General features: G+C 44.0%; 2 protein-coding genes and 1 long non-coding RNA gene across 15 annotated transcripts in view; 2 read left to right on the forward strand and 1 right to left on the reverse strand.

Moving 5' to 3' along the window:
• CFAP91 (cilia and flagella associated protein 91) overlaps positions 1 to 2,357 on the reverse strand; it is a 31,190-nt gene extending 28,833 nt beyond the window's left edge. For 4 of the 13 annotated variants that reach the window (XM_086884072.1, XM_086884076.1, XM_086884075.1 and 1 more), the window contains exons 1-2: positions 1,400 to 1,588; positions 778 to 849 (exon numbers count right to left, since the gene is read on the reverse strand). The gene's annotated coding sequence lies outside the window, so the exon portion shown is untranslated. Of the gene's footprint in view, positions 1 to 777; positions 850 to 1,157; positions 1,589 to 2,009 lie in introns of those variants that run through there. The other 9 variants (XM_086884073.1, XM_086884078.1, XM_086884071.1 and 6 more) reach the window with 8 other exon arrangements.
• Positions 2,358 to 4,336: 1,979 nt separating this feature from the next.
• LOC111942793 (uncharacterized) lies at positions 4,337 to 12,046 on the forward strand. Its single transcript, XR_015285394.1, has 3 exons — positions 4,337 to 5,739; positions 5,829 to 5,975; positions 11,826 to 12,046. It is a non-coding gene; the product is annotated as an uncharacterized LOC111942793 (long non-coding RNA).
• Positions 12,047 to 12,656: 610 nt separating this feature from the next.
• On the forward strand, positions 12,657 to 15,200 carry COX17 (cytochrome c oxidase copper chaperone COX17). The gene is made up of 3 exons (XM_086884084.1): positions 12,657 to 12,947; positions 14,489 to 14,597; positions 14,994 to 15,200. The coding sequence occupies exons 1-2, from the start codon at positions 12,829 to 12,831 to the stop codon at positions 14,571 to 14,573; spliced, it is 204 nt and encodes a 67-aa protein (XP_086740210.1). The 5' UTR covers positions 12,657 to 12,828; the 3' UTR covers positions 14,574 to 14,597; positions 14,994 to 15,200.
• Positions 15,201 to 15,552: the final 352 nt, after the last annotated feature.

A 15,552-nucleotide genomic window follows, 5' to 3' on the forward strand; every position in this document is an offset into this window, starting at 1 on the left:
ATATCTGCCTTGCAGCCTCAGTCACATGCACAGCTCCAGCAGTGCATATTTAAATCCAGTTTAAAATCCAATTCATTGTGCAGTTGCACCAAGTGTGTTTTCCTCTGGCATTCTACCTGTATGTATTCTGTGCAGCTATCAATCACTCCTGTCTGAAGGGGTGACTGCAGCTCCCACAGACATGCTCTACCTTGTTTTAAACTAGCTAAGGAGAATACTGACAGCAGGGGAGCAAATGTAGTAGGAAGCCAAGCATGGGCTAACTAGGTAAGGATTAGCTAGGAAGTTAAACTTTGTAATTCTGTGTGAAGAATTAGCATGGATTTGAAGTCTTTATTGGCTGCTTAGATGTCACTAGATATTTCATTTTAGTCTAAGTAGGTGTAAGTATATCCCAAGGTAAGTAAATGAGCTGTGTGAAATGTCAGCTCTGCTTGAACAACAGCCCAACAGCTGCCCACTTATTTTATTAGGTCTAAGTAACATAAACAAGCTATAGTTAACAGCATATGAAAATAGTCTATTAAAAATATTGACACACAGCTTAGGAAATTACTCAGAGCATGAAGCTGGGTATTTTTTGGCTGCTGTTACAGAGTCACCATAGGCCAGCAATCATGGCTACTCCGTGTTGTCTTGTTTTATCTAAAAACTTCTTTCTCTGTTTTGTACTTTGCTGTTTAAAGGGAGCAGCTTACGACTGAGACAGAGTTTCTACCCATGTGTATACAGAAAAAGACAAGGTGAACATGTGAGCTGTCTCTGGCCAACACCTACCACTCTATCACCAAATTGAGCGTGGACATCTGACTTTGGAGGGTCCTTCTCACTTCACTGTGTACAGCGGGTCTGAAAGACAAGTGAACAAATGGAATTAGTTACATACTTAAGGAATCAGCAGGGTCCACTTCCCTCTTTAAAAGTCTATAAGAGAGTACAAAACAAACTAGGAAGAAAGAACTGAAATATATGTCTCTGTATCAAACAGATGTCACCATCAGCATCAGAGCTGAAATCCTACTGTTCTGTGGAAGATACCGGTGAAAAATCTAGTAGAAAAATCTGCTTCCTTTGGAGGCACCATCAATTAAACCGAAAACCCGATGACATGAAACATTAAAAGGCAGGCGTGGTGCAACGATGATCAGTGGAAATACCATACTGTACATGATGCTTCCCTCTGGGACACAGCTGGCCTTGCTCCAGCGAATGTTTCATGGTCCCAGCCTCCTTGAAGCCGCCAGCCCATCTCTTGCCCGCTGCTCGGGCGGCGCCCACCCCGTGCCGAGCTCGGTGACAGCCCCGGGGCCCTGGGGCAGAGGGGCCCCTCGGCAGGGAAAGCCGCGGGCCGGGGGAGGCCTCACACCCCGCCCAGCTCCCAACTCGGCCTTGGCCGTACCGGTGCCGCCGCCCGGGGCAGCAGCGGGGCGGGCCCGCGGCCAGGGCGCTGCCGTCCCGATCGGGCCCGGTACCGAAGGAGCAGCCGAAGCCGCGGTCGGGAGCCCGTCCCCGCCGAGCGGGTCAGGCACGGCCGCCGTTCCCATGGCCACGGCGGGCGGGCGGGCGGGGCTGGGAATGTGCCGCCCCTGCGGCCGGGCGTTGCTGCGGGCCGGACCCTGCCCTGCCCGGCCCTGTGGGCGGCTGATCGTGGCTCTGCCCGGGGGCAGCCGTGCCCCTCGGGGTTTTCCCCTGCGGCTGCCGGCGTGCTGCTGCTTGTGCTCCTGCTCCCTTCAGCACCCGCCGCCCGCTTTCCGCAGAGCCCTGAGGCTTCGCCCTGCCGCCTCCATCTTGTGCCGCCTCCGGGAGAGAGGAGATGGGGCTGCGCTTTGAAGAGGACAGGGAACGAGCCAAGCCGGGAAAGGAAGGACATGTCTATTTTTGCTTTTCAGCAGCTGCTGCTGGAGTTGTTTCATGTGATGCTCCCCGGGACCCTCGCTTAGTGCTTAGGAAATCTGGTTTAGCAGTTACAGTTAGGGACAGGATTCAAGTTTGGATATTCTTATTCTTACCTTTGCTTGTTGTCATTTAGGACTTCTGCGGCTATGAAATGGTGAAAGCGAGTCCAGAGAAGGGCAAGGGAGCTGGTGAAGGGTCTGGAGCCCAAGTCCTACGAGGAGTGGCTGAGGGAGCTGGGGTTGTTTAGCCTGGGGAAAAGGAGGCTCGGTGACCTTCTCTCTCTCTAGAATTCCCTGAAAGGAAGGTGTAGGTTGGCCTCTTCTTTCAGGCAATCAGCAGCAAGACAGTCTTAAGATGTGCCAGAGGAGGTTTAGATTGGACATTAGGAGGAAATGGACATTGAGATGGTCTGCCCGGGGAGGTAGTGGCATCACCATCGGTGGAGGTGTTAAGGAAAGACTGGATGTGGCACTCAGTGCCATGGTCTATTTGATACGGTGGTGTCTGGTCATACATTGAACTTGGTGATCTCAGAGGTCTTTTCCAACCTAATTGCTTCTCTTTTTTTGTGAAAACAGACTTGGTACGTACTGCCCAGAGAGGCTGCAGGGTTTTTTTCATCTGTAGAGCATCTCAAGAGGCCTGTACAAAGCATTACAGATAAACATCATGCGTTGCAAAACATTGCCGTTTCCTCAAAGAGGAGGCCATCCTTTTCTATAAGAAACAAAGTTGGAAGCTTCTTCATGCTAAATGTTAAAACCGGAAAGGGATAATGCTTTTGTTAACATCAGGAGATTTTCAAGCAATGCTGCCTTGGAATAGGACACAAGAAGCAGAGAAATTGCAAATGGACCCACTCTTCTGTCTATAATCTTGAAGCAAGTCCCTTATGTTAGATATTTTGTGTATAAAACTGTATATCAAAGGGTTATTCACAGCTTGTCAAGGCTGACATAAAACACTGGCCCCTCAGTACCTCATTACAGTAGAGCAACTTCAGGACTGTATTCCAAATTCCTTGGCTCTGTGAATTTACTTGTAGACAATTCAACTTTGAATGCTGGTTTACTTTCTTAAAGGCCCATCCCTTGCCTGAAGCAACAACTTTTTTAGGTTAGTGGGTCAGCTGAAGATGTGTCTGAACTAAAAAATGCTGTCACAGCTTTGTTCCTGACAGATGCCGTCTATATCAGTACATCTGTAGGATATGACTTCCCGTAATGGATTGATCCACACCCTAAAGATACCCAGCAGGCTGTAAAGACCCTCATTTTGCTAAAGAGCTTTACAATGTGATACCTTATTATAATTATTGATGTGGCAACAAAAACCACTTTTTAATAGAGTTCCCTGGCATTTCTCATGATCAAATTCAATTTTCCTTTCTTGTATCTTATTTCATTAAAACTCCATGATTTCCATGCTGAATTTTTTCCATGCTGCCTTGGGGTAATGAGGTGTGTAAACTGTACTTTGGCCAAAAAATGATTCTTTGTTGGCTCCACCCTCTGACATTTTTCCACTTTAAGGGTTTCAGAGATGACTAAATACAGGTCGCCTGGACCTCTTTTTTTCTTATGTGGAATGGATCCAGATGGAAATCAAGTTGAGGAGGAGCAATGGAATAACTAAATGGGTTCTTGAGACTGCTGCAAGATGCCAAGGCATAGCCTGACAGATAAGTACTCTTTGGAGTCATATTAGACCAAAGAGGTGTAGTCCCACTATTAACTTTAACTGCATTAAATTGGACTAAATTTGAGATGTTGCCACATTTTCCTTTGTTCACCATGAGCTGCCTGGCCTTACTGCCTTTGATCCATCGAGTCTTGGCACCTGGAAGACTGTGTAGGGAACCAAGTCTGGAGACTGATGTGGGTGAAAACTAACTTGTCAAAAAATAAAATATAAAAGTTTTCAGGTCACTGCATAGCTGCCTGAAGACTGGTACTCACTCATGGGAGGTGACAGGTATATGTGGCTGAGGGAAAAAGCTCAAGGTTCAGGTTCATGGAACTTGCTTTGATTAGAGAGTATGTGTGGGTAAAATATTGGCTAATGTTTAGTTATATTTCTAAGAAATTTCTGTGAACTACAGGTATAAAGAGTGGACAGCCTTACAAGCATTAGAAGTTGGGTTGGTTATTACTATATCAAGTGTTCTTTGCCTGAGATCTCCATATTGCTATGGACTGAAGCTGTGTGAGAGCTGGCCAGAGCCTCTAGCACCCTGTTGTGTGCTGTGGAATGCACTGCAAGGGCAAAGTGGTGAGGTTTGGTCTGAAGGTATCTTGTTTATTTGTTGTTTTTTTTTTTAATATATGTCATAAACCAGATATTCCAAAGAAAAATATTCCAAAATACACAAGGCTCTGAGGAAATACTTCATCCTCGGCATTAAACTTTGGCAGTCCTGTCTATGATCAGTACTTTGGAAAAGGGACTCAAAGCATATCTGGTAGATTGATCTGTATATGTCAAGGACATATCCTGTCGCTTTGGTGAAAGTGGGCTACAGTCAACTAAACTGTAAGCAATCAAATAAGATTCCTATTTCCTACAAAAAATCTTTTCTGATGAGCTTTCTGCTTAGATCTGTGGGCCATAGGGTTAGGTTTTGGCTTTTGGTAATTTTTTTTATTAATAACTTTTCCAGAACAAGACTGGGTTGGTGAACTGGGGTGTTGTCTATCTGTTTGTTTTTTTTTATAGCCACTTGGCTGTAGGGCACACCAGGTGCTCAGATGTATGAGTAAACTGTCCACACCCTTGAGAGTTACTGCACAATGTCTGAGTGGATTTACTTTGCATGTTGCAAAATGTCAGAAAAGTGCACTAGTTTAGCTGCCTGTGACAAAGGCTGAGCCAAATTAATTTTACCTCACATTAACCTTGAGATAAGATGGTGTAATTTGCTGCAAGATGAATTACTGCTACTCTGTTGATGGACTTGTTATGCTGTGATGACTTGCTGATGTGTTTGAACTGTAAAATCAGACGGGGGAAGTAGAAAATTTAGCAGGGTAGGATTAGGCACTAGTTGGGAGCAGAGCAGTAGCTGAACAAAGACAAGATTGATTGGACATGAATGCGTGATTTTAGAGGAGAAACTTGGCTGGCTGAGAAAAGAAAAAATAGTAGGAGAGTGGGGTGGTAGAGAAGCAGTGTGACATGGGGAGGAGGGAGAGACCGTGAGCAGCCAGTAGAGCAGAACTGAAGAGGTTCAGGCAAGAAAATGGGAGACCTAGGTGAGGAGCTGAAAAAGTGAGGAAGGGTGTGGAAAAGCAGGATTAGGGAGGATAAAGCAAAGAAGTTGAGCTAAACGGATGATGAGTCCCTAGTCCATTTTCCTTCTGTCTTCCACAGCCTGGGAGAGAGCTGGGTTTCTTGAATGTGACTTTCATCCTGCAATCCATGACGATCTGTGAAACCCCTGGCAAGATGTCATCCATCTGGCTTTAAATTTCATCCCATAGATGGTCATCTTCTACTCTAAGCAGGGGTCAAATGACAGCACTGTCGTGGTGCTGGATGCCTGTGATACTTCGTGGTGACTTTTTCTATTTATTAAAAAAAAAATCTAAGCTACGGGCCTACACTACAAAGTTCTATTCTTAAAAGCCACCGTTGAGGCTTTGGTATCCGGAAGTTCCAGAAGTAATCTGTTTGAAATAGGTAAAACGGTAAAAGCGTTAGTGTGCCGTTTCCCATTTTTGCCACAGGATGTCACAATTCCTCCATGTATGGACCTGCCCATCACAGGCTCTAACCTGGGTGCCACCAGTTCAGCTCTTGCACCCAAATGTGAACTGATATAAAACTGATTCAGACCTATCCAAGGTAATCCCTTGGATTCCTGTTTGTTCCCTGTCCATTCTCTGTCTGTTCTACACGGTTTACTATCTCTGTATAATAAACATCTTTTCCAGGTGTGTGATTCAAAAGAAGTGGGAAAGCAGCAGCACAAGGCTACAGTCAATGTCATTGCTGTTTTTAATCCAGAAGAAGGGAGCCTTCCTTCCAGCCAGCAAAGAGGAGGAGGAAAATGTGGTCACTATTCCCATCAGAAAGCAGAGGTAAGTCTCAAAAAGATGTGAGGAGACAGATGCTGTGAAATCTACTGCTTTGTGGATTGAGACCTTGTCTCTGTGTTGACCTTTGGCTATGGTAAGGCATGGCAACCACTGTGGAATACCTCACTTGTAACTTGTGACATCTTTTGTGTCATCTTTTGTGCCAAATGGCCTGGGAGTACTGATCGTGGTAAATGGAGCTTCACTAAGGTGAAGTCTGTGGTTAATTCGTGCTGTTTTTACTAAGAGCCGTGCTAAGAGAGGCATCTTCTCATACAACAACTGAAATGGAAAAAAAAAAATAGATTAAATTGTTTATAGAAGACCTGTTCTCTCTTGCCTTCTTTTTCTTAGTATGACTGTGGGCACATTTCCTGTAATAAAAGCAACATACAGATGAGGATAGCCTAAATAGTCAAAGTTCAAAGGAAAAAAAGTAGTAGTTCTTTGTGATCACAGTTAAAGAATTAACTTCCAAGCCTTCTAAAAGACTTCTGTAATTATTTCAATTAGCACTTAAAAAAAAAAAATTAAAAAAGAAGGCAGAATTAAGGACATTTTCAGCCTATGGTTCAAATTGTGACAAAACCCAAATTTTACCAATATTTCAGGCATCTTCTGGAGGACACTCATATACTTAACTTCATTTGGATTGGGTCATCTCCTTGAATGATGGTCCTTAAAGAATAGAGCTGACATCTGGACGATTTGCAGGGCAGTAGTCTGGCATGTTGTCTTGCCTCAGGAGGAAAAGGATCTTGGATTGAACTCCTTAGGGAACTAGTGAATTCCTAATGTTCTTACTCGTTTCATGTAATATTCAGAGGAATAAATACCAATACCATTGAGTTAGCTTGCAGATCTCAAGTTTCAGTGTATTAAGCCACTTTTCTGGGGACAGAATTTTTGTGCTTGCCTGATCTGAAGTGAGCATTAGAAACTCCTGATTTTCTGTGACTATTTTAGCCACTCCACAGAAATTAAATATCTGGACAGAAGTGCTGCAGAGATTAATTTCAGCTTATTATGACACAGTATAACTCTTCCAAATATTACACTCTTATTTACTCTTAAACAATTAGTGCAACATAATCTTAATACAATCTATTAAAGCTTTCATAATTTTCTGATTATCCTTTAATTGCAATCCACCAGATGAAGGTCACATGAGGGCTAACACACATCCAGGGGCCCAGGGGGTTTAGGCCTACCAGATATAAAAAGGTGAAGAAGCAGTGAGGCCATTGGAAGAAAAAAGTTAGACTCAGATGGGGTCTCAACAGAGCCCTTTCAAGGACTGGGGAAGGATGTAGAAGTATCACTTCCTTCATGTAAGAGAACACAGCCTGCACTCTTTTCAGTCTTGCAAGTTCCCTTGTCTTTCCCTTCTGTCTTTGCCTGCACCCACACAGTCCTTCCCACATCACAGTCTCACATGGTGGAGACTGAACCAAACAGGATCTAGAGTACATCATCGTTGCCTTGACATACGGACTGTGAGAACACGGTAAGAACTCAGCCTCTAGTGTGTTGATCTGGAAACATCCTCTCTTTGATATGCATGGAGCCCTAGGAGAGAACCAGACCTTGAAGAATCCTTCTCATTTTAAATAAGTGACTAGAGCAGTTAATGTCAGACCATACGGGAAGCATGGAGTAAAAAATGAAGTTATACAGAGTAAGTACCAATCTAAGACAGTAAAATAGTGCACAGCATATTGAAAGTCAGGGTGAAATAGTCAGGATGTGGGCTTGAGCTGAGCACTTAGATTAAATTTTCTGCCATGTAGATGACATATGTTCCCATGTCACTTTTAAAAAAAATAATTGTACTTCAGATATATAATGTATTAAGGAAGATGTCAATGCAAGTAGGCTCTCTTGAGAATCCCCCCACCTGCATATGAAGGTGTCCTAATGCTTCTTAAAATCTGACCATTAAGCACATGATAGTCAAGTCCCATTGATTTTGGTGGGAACCAGGATTCTACAGATTCTTGAGAATATCAGCAAGAAGCAAAGTAAAAGAAAACAAGTGCAAATGAATGAGGTGTTCAAAGTTGAAATCTAGAATGACCACTTATGTGAAAGAAATGGCTTCAGAGTGACTGAACTTTCTACATTATCTAGTAACTCCATGAAAAAACAGCTGTGGGGATTCTGAATGGATTCAGAAGATATGTGATGTTGCAGGCTTTTTATAAGCAGCTTGCAGCACTGCACAGTATGCATCTTGATGCAATATTTAAAATAAGTGAGATGCTGGAATGTGAGTACATAGAAGTATGCAGCTGCAGTCAGTAAAGTCTCAAATATGGAATGACTCATGTATTTGTAAATGCTAAGGATTCCTTCCAGGCTTCCAGTTAGGTCCTGCAGTTCATTGAGATTGTTAAACCATTTTCTGTAGTGGAGCTTTATATTTCATAAAATCATGAGAGACTTGAATATATTCAAACAAGCCCGGCTTGCCACTGGCACAGGCATCAAAATGGCATGCCATCAAGCACAATAAAATTGTTAATAGCAGCAACACTTACAGGAAAAAAAAAAGGACAAATGGAATGTGTGCAGTGGAAAAGAAGCAGAGTTTCTTTTGCTGCTTCTCAATTGACTGACAGCTGAACACCATTCACCAGAGTTGCAGAAACACTGCCTGGTTTGCAGCAGAACTGATAAAGGTTAGAAGCTTTTATTATGGAGGATTCTATGGAGCTACAGTAAGATGTGATTTTTTTTCAGTACACAGGCTCCTGGACTTGGGCTCTGAATGAGGTTTCCTGTGATGTACAAGCACAGACCTTAGGCAGTATTTGCTTTTTGTGGGGTGACTAATTGGAGATGCGTGCATGTAGTGGTTTATATTAACAGTGGCTCAGTTGTCTGATTCTGATCAGTTCTGAAAATTCATATAGGTCTTTTTGCAGAAGTTTGAAAATCTTGTTCTTTCAAGTCATGGGAACTGATAATAGAAGAGCTTTCCTCTTTGGAAAGAACTTTATAGGCAGCTGTCTTGGGTAACTCTGCAATATTGGGAAAAAAATCAACTTCCTCATGGGTGACTAATGTGTATCTGCTTCATGCCTAAGTGCTTCTAAACCTAGTATTTTTTATTTTTTTTTTCTGATTTTTACCTGAAACAGCAAGTCTGCCTGCTGTGTAGGGACAGCCTTTTGCAGATTCATGTCTTTGGGAGGACTATTGATGTTATTTCCTGAATGCAGGTTAAAATTTCCTACGTTACTAAGACTATCAGACACAGAGACTATCAGAAAATAGACAGTTGTCTTCTTCTGTTATGCTCTTTTGTTGTATTGGTAACACATGCTGCCATTTGAGTGCAAACACCTGTCCTTCCCACAAGTCTGTGCAATGGGTTTTATTCCAGAATGCTCAGATTTTCATGGGTGTTCCCTCCACAAAAGGGAACAGCTGGTCAGTCACCCAGCAAGCGCTGAAATAAGCCTGACCAGCCTTTAAATGCACATTGAACATCAGCTGCTGCATATCTGCATTGTAGAAAAGCTGCCACATGTCCCGTGTCTAATGGCTCATAGTTCCTGCTCTAACATATGTGGGATGGGCAGGTTATTTTGTGGCATGGTACAAAACACCAGCTTCCTTCTTTTGTCTTATTACCAGGGAGACTGCACACAGAACTTGCTGATGCAGATTTTGCAGTGTTGCATGTATGGCAAATTCCTGTCTTTACTAATGTTTGGATATGCTTTCAATGGACAGTGACAAGGAGGAACATAACATCAAAGTGATGAAAGTCCTAAACCTAGCACAAACTGGTAAGAGATGTGCAGAAAACAATGTGAGGAAGGCATTAATATCTTTTAAGTTCATACCAAGGCTTGTAGGAGGGTTGTTGTCTTCTTTACTAAGGAGAGCAGGGCCAGAGTTCTGGTCCTGGCATGAGACCCCAGAATATCTGGGATGCTGTGGGCCAAGTCTTGCTGTTAGAGATAGCAGTTCTGGTTTTAAACTGGAAAGTGACTTCATTCTTTAAAACTGCCTTCTGCCTCCAGACTGATGCTCTGAAGATTTGGCTGTATTTCTGGAAAGAGATGATCTGTTGGAGTACTGGCTTTTTAGAGCATTCAAGAGACACAAAAGTCTTAAAAGTAATCTTGATTCTGATCTTGTGTTTCTAATGGCTTGTTTGCCAGTAAGAAATGAGACTTCCTCCATACTAATTTCCAAGGTGATCTCCCAGGAAGGAGATGGTTCAGTCCTGTGGTACAGAATCCTTGTGTACAGAATTCATGTTGTAGTCCTGAAACCTGAGGATTTGGCTCTTCAGTCTGGGAAGGGACTGGTGCATTGCTTCTTGAGGTGATATCAGTCCAGTATTCAAACCCCTTGCCTTCACCTAAAGGTGGGGTTTGAAGTTTAGAGGGGATGTAATTAATTACCCTAGAGTCTCTTCCATTGTACTAGATCGGAGCACAAGTCCTTCTATCCCAGTGTTCATTCTCTCTCTGGTCCCACTGCTGAGTGATAGCATTTGGTAGTTAAAGGTCTGCAACTCAGATCAAAAAGAGAAACTCTGTCCTGTTCTTGGGCAGTTAATGTAACAGGCAGCAGGGTCCTGACAAGACATCCTGCCCAGAGCTTTGAAATCCTTTATTTTCACATTATCTAAGCATTGACACAAAACACAACCAATTTCTTTGACAACAAAACACAGCATATGGTTTATAGGGCTGCTGGAACATTGGCTGTCTTATGTTTATACTCAGTCAAAACCAAAAATACTTCTTTAGACTTCATTGAACAGGTTTCTTTTTTCAAGATGATAAAGTTGTTCCCAGAATAGGCGCTACATGGAAAATATCAAAATACCTTCAGCTCAGTTTCATCACACAAAATTTCCACAGCTTAATTTACCTTCTATCATGTATATCAGAAGTGTAAAAAATCTGGAAAACCCCAGACTGCCCCAGACTGTTACTTTCAACTGACATTGATAGGGGCTTACCAAACCTAACAGTAACAATGAATGTAAATACATTTTTTAGGTTCCTTGAAAAATCTGTCCATTGGAGACAAGTACATATTTTTTTGGACAACCATTCTTTTAGTGAGTGAAACTGAAGGCACAAGAAGCCAACAACGATTGCAGTGTTGCTGTGATGTTTACAGATTATGAGCCGCTGCTGTATGTTCTTCAATTATGATAAAGGGCTATATGGAGGAAATAATTTGGAAACCCATGACAGCTGGGCAGTCTCTCCCTATTTCACCCATTAGTCCTCTAAATAACCACTGTGACCTGCAGTCCTCGTACTCTTACATCTGGCACCAGGCTACCAAATGATATGGCAGCTTGAGGGAGGGTTTTTTCATTATCCCTTTCAGAGACTGAGATCTTTCACCGGATCTTTTTTCCTAGGTACTCGTTCTGACAATTTTCTAGCAGTTTCATCTCAGTAGCCTGCCCTTGGCTATTCCTCCTTAACTGGTAGATAAATCTGTTCTTTCTGACACATAGCTCTCTAACATAATTCATCTGCCATTGTCAGTAGGCAGAGGACAAATAGAAAACAAAAATCACGGAGTTAACAATCAATTCTTATGCACAATGCAATTCGGAAGAGAAATGGCTGTGGTCTCCCCTCTGCATTGTACTCCAAATTGGTGCAATCAGTATCAAAATGGGTTAACCGTGCTTTAATGGCTATGCTCTTCCTTCTCCTCCCTTAACAGCCTGTGTCCTTTCATTCCGCCAAGAAACGATTCTTTCTTCTGGGGCAATTCTGTTACAAACTGTTACCCTGCAGGGAGCACGTGGAGAACTGATGTGTGGTTTTGATAGATGTTTCAATCTCGGCTTTTATCTTGCAGCATGTTTGTGTGAATTCGGGAAAATCGTATTTTGGTCAACAAGTGCAACCCGTACATGTTCCAGATCCTCACACCTGGCTGCATGGCCTCACAGTGCATGTGTGCTGAACCAGGAGGCTCAGGTGTGGATGCAGGTCACCTGAACAGTCTTGCCAGAGAAATGGCACAGTAACAGGGTACTGAGCAGAGATCCATGGGTAATTCAGTAGGTGACTGATTAGGTGAGTGTTACATGACACTTTCTGCTTCTCCTTGTTGGTGTTCCTACAATTTTGGACCCCCTTAATACACGGTTTCTGGGGTCAGTGGTACATGAGCTGGTAGTCATCATCTCCCCCTACCAGAATTAACTTTTACCCAGCTGGAGCTATTTTAACACAATTGCTGAGTTTGCTTTATTACTTTCTTATCTTGGGAGCTCTGCCAGATGTCCCTGTGGCCTGTAAATTCTGCATTCTTTGTGTCCGGTATCAGTGCACATCCTTCTTTCCAAGATTTGTAACTTTCCCCCCAGATCTGAGATCACTGAAGCATGGACAGCAAAAGAACAGATCCTCTGTTTTCCCCATTGGCTGAGTAGGAAGAAAGAGGTTTAGGTGGCTGGCCACAACTTCCAGCGCGGAGCCCGGCCCTGGCGGAGCCCAGGGCGTCACTCGCTGCTCTTGCTGACTGCAGCGGCTGCCAGCGGCTCTCGCCTGACGGCGCCATTTTTCCTCCCGGCCGCCCGCTCCCTCCTTCCCCTTCTGGCTCCTTCAGTACCGAGTGTCCCTGCTAAAACGTCACTTTCGCCCCGCCGCTGTGCGGCAGCGCCCGCCCTCGCCTTGGGGCGGCGGCCGGGAAGAGGCGGGGGAGCCGGCGGGAGGAGGGCTGCGCACCTCCCGCTCTCTCCCAGCAGGCCGCGGGCCGGGAAGGGGCGGGCGAGGTTTCCCGGAACCAGCAGCGATCGCTCGGCTGACGCCGGCCCGTTCTGCCCGCGGGCTCAGGGTGCCGGGAACTGCCCGCCATGTCCTCGGTGGCCGCCGCCAGCTGCGATGGCAAGGGCGCGGGGGAGGCGCGGGAGGAGAAAAAGCCGCTGAAGGCCTGCTGCGCCTGCCCCGAGACCAAGAAGGCGCGGGACGCCTGGTAGGGACCCGGCCCGAGCTCCCCGCGGCGGCCCCTCCGCGCCCGGGCGTTCCCCCTCCCGCCGGTGTGTGCGCCCTGCCCCGCCGGGATGCCTGCCCGGCCCGTCCCCTCCTCCCTCCCAGGGGCTTGTGCCCTTGCCAGCGTGCTGGGGGTTTTGGGGAGCTCCCCCCGCCCGAACGGAGGGTGCGGGAGCATCCGAGGAAGGAGGGAGAGTGCAGAGAAGGAGAGGAAACTGTCTTAAAAGGTTAATTTAGCAACGAAGAGGTTAAAACCTCATAGTCCGTTTTTAAAACAGGTTTCAAAGAGCCTGCTTGTAAATCTGCACTATTGAAGCAACACGTACCTGCAGATGATAATTTCTTTATTGTTCACCTGAGTATAAATTACATTCTCTTTTAAATAAAGCAAAATACTCTGGTTTTTTTGAGTCTCAGAGGATGATATTTCCCAAAGAAGCTCAAAATTTGACGGTGACCTGTATAGCTGCACTGGTAATTATGGGCTTAGTCATGATCATAGGACTTATAAAACAGTATGAAGTGCACCCTCAAAATGGAGCTCCTTTGTCTTTGACAGAGAAACTTCAAAGTTTAAAAAACTATCTTGATGACCAAAACCAAAGATAACCAAAGTTGTCTTTTTTTTTTTTTTTTTTCTTTTTTTTTTACTTTGCTGGTGGTAGAGATGGTGTTTTGTTTGGTAGGTGCCATAATACTGAACACGGTTTCTGCTAAATTCAGGGGAGCATGTACATGGTAGAGTGGTGGTGAATCCAGGGCCACCTAAGAAAAGGGTGGTAGGATGGATGTTACTGGTCAGATGGAGTTGCTCTGGGCAGCCAGGGGATGTGTCCATGCTCAGCTCATTGTAGTAAAACCTAAGAAGAAAACTAAACAGCTCTGACATTCAGTCAAAAAGCAAGTCTGAAATGCTTTTGTGGTATATATGACATACCAACAATGAGAAGCTCTTACTTAGATAGATAGCATCAAAAGTTACCATATGCGGTGAATAATTTTTTCAACAATAGCTGGACAGGTGTTGTGTTTTGTTTTGCTTTTTGCTTCAGGGTCCTGAAATTGCAACTGAAGTTGGACTAAAATGTCATTTACTGATTCAGCTGTTGTGTATTGGTCTCTGACTGGAGAAACTTTGTTGCTTCCCTACTGAATAATTTGAAACTCGCAAGCTCAGCGTACTTGATGATGTGACAGCCTTGTGTTGTATAACAAATCCCCATCCGGACTTGCCCAGAATAGACCCTGGCCTGTTAACAGGAAGTTCTGGTATGCCTGTTGTCAGAGTTTTAGGTGCCCAGCTCCAGACTTGGGTAACTTTTTGGGATAGTTTTATACTGTCCAAAACATCACTGCCCTGGATAGGACAGACAAAAAAAACCCACCAAAAACAGTCCTCTGGATCCTAATAGGGATTTTTAATTTTCCCCAACAGTTTGTCAGTTCTGTTTCTTTGAGTAAAAGTAAGTGATTGAGTAATAAGTAAGTTTATTGCTAAACCCTGGAAATCTTTTTGTTTTGCAGCATTATTGAAAAGGGAGAAGAAAATTGTGGGCACCTAATTGAAGCTCACAAAGAGTGTATGAGAGCTCTGGGCTTCAAAATATGAGTGAGATGAGCAGGACTGAGTGGGGTGAGTACAGCCTTCAGGACCTCTGCCTCGGAAGTGTCCTGGCACCTCAGCTGGTGCCACTGGCAGGCCCAGAGTACTGTTCATGATGGTGTTGCCCTTACAACGGAGAAGGCAGAGCAATCCTCATTGACATTACAGCCAACGTTGCTGTCCTGTGAGGGTGGTGAAGCCCTGGGCAGTACCCAGCCTCTGTGAGTCACCCTCCAGCAGTAGAGAATGGTGCTGCCTCTGCTGTCTCTCTAAGAGATCCAAACCTCAGTTTAAATTTCTGGTGTTAGGGCACATATTGGTTTTTGTGGGTTTGTGCTTGGGGTTTTTTTTGCTGATTGTTGAACTGTTGCACAATATCCAGTGTAAATCCATGTTTTGTGAAGCTGTGTTTCCTTTCTCTTCTAGATGATGTCTGTGGTGTGACTGTGTTCTAGAAAGCTGCAAAGTAAATTATTTCTGCGAGTTACTTCAAAGAGCAAATATAAACAAAGAATATATTTATAAAATCTTTAATGATAGAGTATGTATCACATCTGTAGCTTTTCCACTGTTTGCTCTTGACTACTGCTATAGAAAATATATTTTTTCCTCCTAATAAAAGCCTGAAAATGACCAATGTTCCTGACTTCTGTTTCTTTTTAAGTAAAGAAATGACAGTGTCCTCCTTTACTGAAAACAGTATGTTTCAGGAATGAGAGAATGAGAAAAGCCTGCTTAATCATTAACATAGGAACACTGATTACTGTGGTGGTGTGGTTGAACAGAAAGGACTTTGGTGGGTTTTCCCACTGATGCAAATTGTGAAATCATGCTGGTATCATTGCATTCATGGCTTTTAGCAGTCATGCTGAAGCTTGTAGTGTTGTTCATGACAGTAGCTATGTTTGTACAAAAGTGACCACGAACTTACGAAATGAGCTTCCTTAAGTCAAAACTGTATTTGATTTCCCCTGTTCGAATTCTT

This window comes from Cyanistes caeruleus, chromosome 3 (assembly GCF_971803275.1).
Source record: "Cyanistes caeruleus chromosome 3, bCyaCae1.hap1.1, whole genome shotgun sequence".
NCBI classification, from domain to species: domain Eukaryota; kingdom Metazoa; phylum Chordata; class Aves; order Passeriformes; family Paridae; genus Cyanistes; species Cyanistes caeruleus.